The sequence below is a fragment of the Macrosteles quadrilineatus genome, unplaced genomic scaffold, assembly GCF_028750875.1.
Source record: "Macrosteles quadrilineatus isolate MER2022 unplaced genomic scaffold, UCM_ALF_1.0 Scaffold_6__1_contigs__length_79288215, whole genome shotgun sequence".
Taxonomy (NCBI): Eukaryota; Metazoa; Arthropoda; class Insecta; order Hemiptera; family Cicadellidae; genus Macrosteles; species Macrosteles quadrilineatus.
The window spans coordinates 70927175-70936522 of NW_026542599.1; the positions used below are offsets into that span (position 1 = coordinate 70927175).

At 35.5% G+C, this 9348-nt stretch overlaps 2 protein-coding genes across 2 annotated transcripts; one reads left to right on the forward strand and one right to left on the reverse strand.

Annotated features, from left to right (window-relative positions):
- Positions 1–669: 669 nt before the first annotated feature.
- LOC128996756 (transcription factor Jun-like) lies at positions 670–1612 on the reverse strand. Its single transcript, XM_054422208.1, has one exon. The coding sequence runs from the start codon at positions 1493–1495 to the stop codon at positions 674–676; it is 822 nt and encodes a 273-aa protein (XP_054278183.1). The 5' UTR covers positions 1496–1612; the 3' UTR covers positions 670–673.
- Positions 1613–4885: 3273 nt separating this feature from the next.
- Positions 4886–8466, forward strand: LOC128996975 (uncharacterized). The gene is made up of 2 exons (XM_054422545.1): positions 4886–5282; positions 7224–8466. The coding sequence occupies exons 1-2, from the start codon at positions 5096–5098 to the stop codon at positions 7658–7660; spliced, it is 624 nt and encodes a 207-aa protein (XP_054278520.1). The 5' UTR covers positions 4886–5095; the 3' UTR covers positions 7661–8466.
- The last annotated feature ends 882 nt before the right edge of the window (positions 8467–9348 follow it).

Here is a 9348-nt window from a genome sequence, read left to right on the forward strand (position 1 = left end):
TTGAATAGAAATGGTAAAATTTAAGTGTGTTTTAGGTAAGTTCTGGAAACTGAAAAATAACCATTTAGAGATAAATTTACATGTTCAGTTCAGTAACCCTATACAGTAATCTAGGCTTTGTAAAAAAAACTGGGAACGGTATCACGTAATGCTTGCCTCACGAGTTTTGACTAGAAATAACAACAAAAACAGTTGAGGCCACATTTTCTAAACCTAACCTATAAATAGCCTCTGTTATACTGCTTACAACTATTGGTTAACTTAAAATTACTTTATACACAGCTCTATGACTCATAGAGGATTAATTGTGCCCCTGAATCAACCTTACTATCAATATAGTAGGCCTAACAATAAATCTTCAAGAACATTGAATTGCTCTCAACGGCTGGACAGATGGTCAAATAAAAGATTTTATCTTTATAGACAGAATTCCAATTTTCTGATTGATTCATAAGTTCCAACCTTGTGAAACATGAAATAGGCCTACGGTCATAAGCCTGAATGGAAATAGCCCAACTTACTTGTTTGATTTATAAAGTCCGAAACATATCTTTGAGCACATTAAATATTAAAAATTTTGTGGCACAGAAGGAAGATGACTTCAATATTGCTTGATTATATCTAGTATATAAATATATATACATAAAAAATATTAGCTTACAATCCACGGGTGCTAACAGGCAGAAAAATGCCCTGACGATAACACTATTTGGCAACCACTCTGTACATGCTCCAAGACTTGTTCTTTTAGCGAACAAACGTGTTCTTTGAGCTTAGCCACTACATTACTTAACTCACTGTTCTCCGTCTTCAACCCCCTGACCTTATCCTCAAGTCGAGCGATCCTCTCCAGCTTCCGTCGTCTGCACTTGGACGCTGCCACTCTGTTTCTCTCCCTCTTCCTCTCCAGTTTGTATCTCTCCTGGCTCTCCATGTCGATGGGTGACATCGGAGGTGTAGGTCCCAGTGGTACAGTCTGAGGTTCCTCCTTGACGGTGATGTTATCCCCGTTGGACAAGAGGCCGAAGCTAGGAGGGTACTGGGAGTCGAGGGTCATGTAGGTATTTCCCGAAGAACTGCTGCTGCTACTACTCCTGGGTAGATCGACATGTTGAATCGCTCCCTGACTGGAGTCGCTGTGGTGTTGGAGTTCGTGCAGGGCCTCTTCAAACCCTCTGGTAAACGCAGCCTGCTCCTCAGTGATAGGTTTGGGGAAGAGTCCCGGCGTGGGAGTAGGAAGTCCAGATTGACCCATTAGCATCTTCTCTATCTCGGGTGTGTTGATGTTGAGCTTCTTGTAGTCCGGTGACGACAACATGGGCGCCGGGGTGGACACAGGAACCAACTTCATCCTCTTGACGGGCTGGCCGCTGTTCGCGTTCAAGTCCAAAGTCATAGTTCTCTTCAGAACCTTAACGTTATCACCACAGTATCGCTGGCGCATGGTGTTTTCCTCGTAGAACGTAGGTTCCATCCTCGTCGCGTTACGAACCATTGGTAACACACTTACAACAGCACGAAGGCCACGCACATCACTGGTAAACAAACAATGTGAACTTGTACAGACGACGTGAAACACTTCTACACAAACAACACATCCGTTCAACAGCCGGCTCACAACCAGAGTGAACCCGCGGCTTGACAAACAAGGAAACAAGCCTTTATCTCGTGACTCACTGATTCTATTTCTGGCAACTACGTCACTTTCCGCCACTCCGATTGGCTGGCGATGACGACATTCAATATTCTACGAAGCAGTCGGCGCGCTCCTATTGGTCGCGGTGGTGCGCCCCGCACCCGCGCGCTGGTGGCGGAGAGGGGCATCGTTAGTGGCGGGTTTTCAAATATTGTTTTCTTTAAATTATTTCTCCCCAAATCTAACGCTTCATCTTCATTAATGTATGTTTAGTTTATGAATAAAACTTACAAATTAACGATTTTGTCCCCTTGTAGTCGTCGATTTTATGTTCGCATATCTAAGAAATCTATAAACAATGTAATTAATAAAAAAATGTGTGTTTATCTTCAAGAAAAAATGAGCGCTACGTTTTATCAAAAACCATTTTGTGTTATTCTGTTATATAAAAGTGTAAAAGTGTTTATTGCATTACTCTGCAATCCGTTCTATATTTTAGCCTACCATAGAATCCACAGAATAAACACTTATTTTGAGTTTTAAGTAATTGATCAGTTTATTCAAACTCTACATTCCGTACATCATTAAAAAGTTTCATTGTACGGTATTAAAATGTTTTCACCTCAACAGGTTTTTACATATGTGTGCAATATAACTGAAACCAAATACGTATCCACATAATTGTGTGAGAAATATATTTATTGATGACACCAAATTTATTATTACAACGTTTTTCAAGCAATCATTTATGATTAATTATTACAACAAAACAATACCTTTAAAAATTAGTTATATGATTTCGTGTTCAATATTTTCACCATACACCCAAATTTATATCGAACTACCAAGTAAATTTAACCCACTGAAAAAGACATGGTCTTTAAAGGATCATATAACAATTATTCACATTCAATAAGCTTAAACACCTAACCTAAACAAGTTTTGAATTGTAATAAAAATGCCCAATTGAGGGTAATTGCGAATGATTTCCCCATAATATGGATTCCGTGGATTTTATTTGCTCCTTCATTATTTCACCGCTCGCCTCACGACGTGAAGGCATGCAGATTGTGGAATTTGATGTGAAGGCGCCAGGCGCACGCAATCCAAGCATTAACCTTAGGAATTTATCGATGCATTCTTTGAACTTGTTAACATTGAATGATAAGGTGCTAAACATTATGCAATTATTTGAAATGTTAATTTTTATATTCACTGAAATTTATTCGAAGATTAATTTGGTTAAACATATTGCTCAGTAATTAATGGATTCTAGTATTTTTAAGCAATTGCTTTGACCTATCGTATCATTTTGTATTACTGACGAGTAAAGAAAGACCATAAAATATACCCTAAAAAAATGTGTATTGTAAATGTTTAAGTCAATACTTGCGCAATTACAAATTGAATAAACACTAAACATTTTGCAATAGGATGAGACACATTCAAAGTCAATGAGTCCTGTTTTGGTTGTTCTTCAGCTTATTCTCCACACATACGAATACACAAAAATAGTTCGATTTCTCTGCCCTATTGGATTTGGATTTAGTACACAAAGGACCATCCCACCTGATTTTATCAGGACTCAAAGTTGTAAAACATTGCTTTTGCTTTCTAAACCAAGGCCAAGTTCTCATGGTTTTGCCGTTGATGCACTATTATTTTTGTGCACGTTCTACGTTTTTGGCTTTGGGTCAACCTTCTGTCCGGAGTTTTTTTTTTACTATTTCTCAATCTTTACTCTGCTATGACACAATAAATTTTCTTAAGCTACTATGTGCCTAAGATTATCATTAATTATTGATATGAACGATTCTGAAGGCACTATTTTTTGTGAACTTGTTTAAAAAATGTACTATAATATAATTAATAAGTGTTTCTGTTCCCTGAAACCAAAGTTTATGAGTTTAATACTCGTGTTCAAAATTTTGCCAACAATAGCTACTAAAACAAAAATAAAATTTGCTTTAAAAATTAAAAAGTCAAGAAAATCTAACATTTTGTGTGTAACGATATATTCCAAAACCCCAAAAATTTACAGATTTCCCCAATTATTAATTGTACTTTTTATTAATATTTGGTATAATTTTTAAAATGTTTAATAAACGTGATTTGATTTGATTTTACTCCCATGTCACGTAGTAAAATAATGTACTGTACAATAAATAATTATAATACAAAGCTTGAAATTCTATAAAAATAATCGTTGGTCCAGATTTTTCATATGAACAAGTAGGCCAATGATCATAGTGGTCTGAGAAAACACCAAACTTTCTACATCTACCTATTGATATTGTTGATTATTTTATTTTCAAAAAGCTGTACATTAACAACATTTTGTTGTGTAACAATCTCTCAAAGATGCCAGTAGCAGGGATGCAGTATTGCAGTATTGATTGTTTTTTCTGTGGGACGCCTCCCCCAACACAAGTCCCCGATGTGGGTCGTTGGAGGGGGGTGTTAGTCGGGTAGGGGGGGAAGGGGGGCGATGACTCACCGTTTCCACGAGCTGTCTGGCAACATTCAAGGCTATCAAACAAAACACCTCTCTCTCTCTCGCTCTGTCTCTCGCCCCTTCCTCGTAGTGCCGATTTAATTGTTGTGTATGGCGCGTCCCTTCACCCGCCAAATAGTTCCGCGAAACCGAAAACAGCTGATGTCTTCCCACCTTATTACGGGGAAGGGAGCAATTTTTAGCGAACTTCCCTATCCTATAAGTAGCTATTTATTACAGGAGCTTTTTATTCCCGTAGGTGGTGCCGTTACCCGGAATTGGGATGGCTTTGTTTCATTTTTGTGTCCCTAGTGGCCAAAAACGCCATTTGTTAATTTTTGGTCAGTTGTGGTAACTCGAGTAATTTAGCTCTGATTTTTATGAAATTTGGCATGGATGTGGTTGGGAAAATTTGGGTTTCAAGCTTTTTACCCTTTAAAAATGAAAATGCCCGACTCATTAAAACCCCCGAGTAGAGTTAAAATAAAAAATAGTATTGTAAGTAATATAGTCATAGATTAAGTAATTATATTAATTCATCTATGATTGTATACTGCATTGTCGTATGATTAAAGGTACTGAGAAAATTAAAAACTGTACTCCCATGTTATTACATTGGTCTATTAATTGTAGCAATACCTTGTTCTTGAATACAATATACAGGGGAGGAAGTAAAAATTTATTAAAATATTGTTCAAAGTATTTCAGATGTAACAATAGCAGCAATACAACCCACCGAACAAAAACCGTGACGTGTGTAAAATAACCAATTTCTCCAGTTTCAAATCTCCCGCGCTCCCCCTCCACGGCGCAAACGGCACGGCAATGATTCGTGTCCGTCCGCCATTAACTGGGTCACGGCGCCGTCGGCCGTCCTGTCCTGCCACCAGTGCGATCCGTAACGGTTTTATATCGTTTGATAACACCATTTATCGTGATTAGGTAGTGAAGTGTACTAATTCGAGATGGGCGACGATAAAGAAATAGACAGTGAATTACTCATATCGTTGGTACGAGACAGGCCTGCACTATGGGACAAATACGAATCAGCTTATAAAGACAGAACAGCAGTGAAAGAGGCTTGGAAGGAGGTTTGCTGTGGAATGAACGAAGAGTTCGAGGATATGAGGGAACAGGATCAAAATGAATTTCGTAAGTAGTTGCTTTGTTTGACTTTTTCATAGATACTGTGCGAAAAATAATTTTAGGTGAATTGCTCACTTAGGTAAATTCTGTAATTTACTGGTAAACTCGCTAAAAGGTGAAATAATTAATGCTTATCACTATGATAGCGATTTTACCAACACATGACTTTAGATTGGAATCAGATGACCAATAAAATAATTGCAGTCGTGGAAGAAACTTCTAAGTGTGTAAAAGAACCAATGATCAATCTGATTATGACACTTTGCACTTTGAGGCCAATGTTTACATCGTTGTTTGATGTTTGATCAGCGTTTCTGTTTCCACAAGACCAACGACCAAAACAAAAATCCCGCTTACCGGGCCGAGGAAAGACCGTTTGATGGAATGGATGGTCTGGTCAGTCACGTTTTATCCCGCATGGATTTTGTGAAAATCCCGTTACCGGTACCTTCCGGTGAGGTTATAACGTAGACATAGACGTGCCGACGTGCCCATTCCATGTTGATCTAATTATAATACTGTATATCATAGATCTCGTTTAAACTACAATACCGCCATCCATAGACTAATAGACTATGTCTAATCTATGCTGTGGCCTCTGGGGTTAATTTTTATCTTGAAAAATATCAGAGCTTTTAAATTCCGTTTTATCCCGCGCGTGGTCTAAAAATCCCGTTTTCGGGAAAACAATCCCGCGTGTGGACACACAGTGACTGAGCTGAGATCAGCTGTTATATTGTTGACAGATCGTTATTTGATTCGTTATTCTTTTGGAAAAGCCTATGGCAAAATCTTTAAATAATGTTTTCGCTGTTAATTGCATAGAGTTTTAGTGTTATAGTCTTACCGTTGTTTTGAGAAGTATTAAAAAAAGACATGTGTACAAAAATAATAACTGAATTGTTATAGTCTGATGGGGCAGTCAGGGACAGAGCATTCAGGAGCATGTCTTTTATTTTTGGCAGTTACAATGCAGTTACTGAACATTAATTGTCTGTTGTAAAATTAATTATGATCCCTTTTTTTACTCAGATGTTTAGCAAGTTTGTAAAAGATTACAACACTAAAACAACACTACATCAATGATTTTTCCCCAATAGGTTATAATATACAAATATTTGAATAACTACAAAATACAGTACAAAAGTCACTTGCCATTGTTCTTATTTAAGGTAGTTTTTAGCGAAATTCTCCAATGGGAAACACTATATTAGTTTAAATCTTTATATAGGCCTATCCATGATCATGATAACTTGAGTAATTTTGGTCCGATTTTCATGAAATTTGGCTTGTAGGTGTAGGGCGTGATAAACTTGAATGAGTTCGCTGACCAACAACAAAACAGTCTCGCGATTTGAAAAAAGCTATTTTTGAACATTTTGAAACCCCATAATATCTCTTTTCTATGACTCAACGAGTCATAGAAACAAGATATTAAGGGGTTCAAAATGTCAAAAAAAGTTTTTTTTTCAATTGTTTACTCTTGTAACATGGAAAAGCCCGATTTTCAATACAACAATCATTTAGAGCTTAAAAAACAGATAATTTTGTACATTGATGCATTGTTGTAAAACTGAAGAAGGAGAAAATTTAAAAGAAAACTGAACATTTAAGATTCTCATGTTATTCTTATGAAGAAATAGAAAACTATTCTAGTTTGCTTGTTTATGGATATATGTTGATCAAATTTGACATATTTATTTAATCTTTTACTATTAATATTTTGACATAAACACTGTTAACATTCCCCGTAGCAGCAAATCTAAGTACGTGTTAGCCAATATCTAATGCTATTTAAAACTCGAATAAATTAAAATATGTCTGGTTTATGGAAATATTTAAAGTAAAAATCCAATCAGACAGATTGAAATTCGCTTAGTCTGCAGGTTTGCTGCGGCGGGGGTATTTCTACTTCGTTTGGACTAACGATACTTGTTGTTTCTTTAGATAGAGCAATTATAAAAAGATGGGCCAACCTACGAGATGCATACAGCAAAGCGAGGCGAAGAGTGATAGAAAGCAAGAGGAACGGTACGAGAGTGAAAAAATACTGCTACGATGAAGACATGCAATTTTTGAACAAAATCTATGATAAAGAAGGGTTTGATGAAACACAAGAAGAAATTGACCATAGTTTGTTGGAAGTAAAGATCAAGAAAAAGAGGAAACGACCAAATCCTGAAGAAACACCCAGAAAGCCGGAGGAAGATGTTGAAATAATTCCGGTAACCCCATTTGAACCATCACCTCTTAACTCACAATTGTGTTTTTTTCAGGGGATTCTACCCCATTTGAATAACTTTGATGAAAACGAAATATTAGAATTTCAAATGGGAGTTTTACAGCTGATTGCTGGCATTAAAAGTGCAAGGCAAAATGCTTAGTAAATATCTTTGGTGACGTATCATGGATGTCAGTGTCTTACCACTCTTGGCTACCGAGGATAGATTAGTTAAAAATATATTTATATTCTATAGATCTGTACCATAAACAATAAACAATTGTTTGAAAAGACTGTTAACTTTGTTTAGGGTCTAACAAATGTTTATACTCAAACTGAACTCTTTGACTCAAAAAACTTGACCAAATATATCAATTAGTCAGACATAAAGTTCCTATTTTCTAGCTTGGTAGGATATTGATTGAATTTGATTTTGAAAACACTTTTATTGCTGAAAACTGTTTTACCGTGACCGCATTGATTTTATTGTATTTTTTTACTCACTATGACCTGTGCAAACTAGAATAGGCTACATTGTAACTAAAAAATCTTTTAACTATCATATTTAATTTTAATCTTAACAAACTAACCTGTCTCGCACTTTTTTTGTTATCCATTCATCTAATTAAAGCAACTTGGACTAATAAAATCCAGACAAAATATGTGGTCTAACTCTTTGGCAAGAGAAGCGTTGGTCAGGGAAAAAACGGTGTTCATTATTGACTCTGTGTATTTGTATTTATTTATTTCAACGGACATCTCTATTTTACAAAAATTTACTATTTAAACAGATAAACTATTTTAAGTTGAATGCTTACCTAGAATAATAAGTACCGGTACCGTAGTGCAAACAAGGTAATTTAATTTTATCTCAAAGTAATATATTTTGCCCGTTTATAAGTAAATTAATATCATAATTAGTTGAGAATGACACATTGTTTTATCATTCAAAAGTGGCGTCATACGGGTAAATAAATACACCATATATTTATATTTGTTTTATCTTTTAACCTTGTATCCAAGTGATGTAGGCTAAAAGTGTGGTGTACGGATTTATAGTCTGTACGATGGAACCTGTCTCCTTACATCTACCTAGGACTGGCCGTGGTCTTAAAATATTATGGTCAGTCCCCAGGTATATGAATGGTCAGTCAGACTGGTTCCACCATACAGGCTATAGAACATTGGGTGGAGATATTATTTTACGGAGGATGGAAATTTAGCATTTTTATTTTTTAATGGTTTTGAATTAATATGGTTTGGAATGTGTATAGCTGCATATAAAGAATATTTGTCATTTCCTATAAAGCTTTGAATTTATTTTTACTAATTTTTAATTTTCCAAAATTCCTAAGCTGGGCCTAAGCTACAGATTTCTGTAAATATTTAAATGATTGATCACAAATTCTTGCCAATTTTTGGCAAGACTTGTTGATGAACAGGAGCTTGCTTCCTGCCATTTTTTATGTTACCCATTTTACTTATTGTTCTCATATTTGTTTGAACGGATTGTAAAATAAATTCTGATAAAAAAATCTCATAAATCAACAACTACAAATAAATATAATTTTGTTGTCAACTTTTGTTTTAACAACTTTTGTTACTTTAATTATTTTGATGAAGAAAATTAATAGTTTTACTTTTACCCTTGCAATTTGAAATTTTAGCAGGGAATCTTAACAATACATTTTTATGTTTATAACTACAAGACTAATATTTTGTTTATTCTCTGTCACATTAATCACAATGAAAATAGTCTTTTTTATACAAAACTTATGAAGTAAAATACCCATTTGACAATAGTTTTGCAGCAGAATTCATCCAGAACAGAAGATGTTAGTTACCAGGATA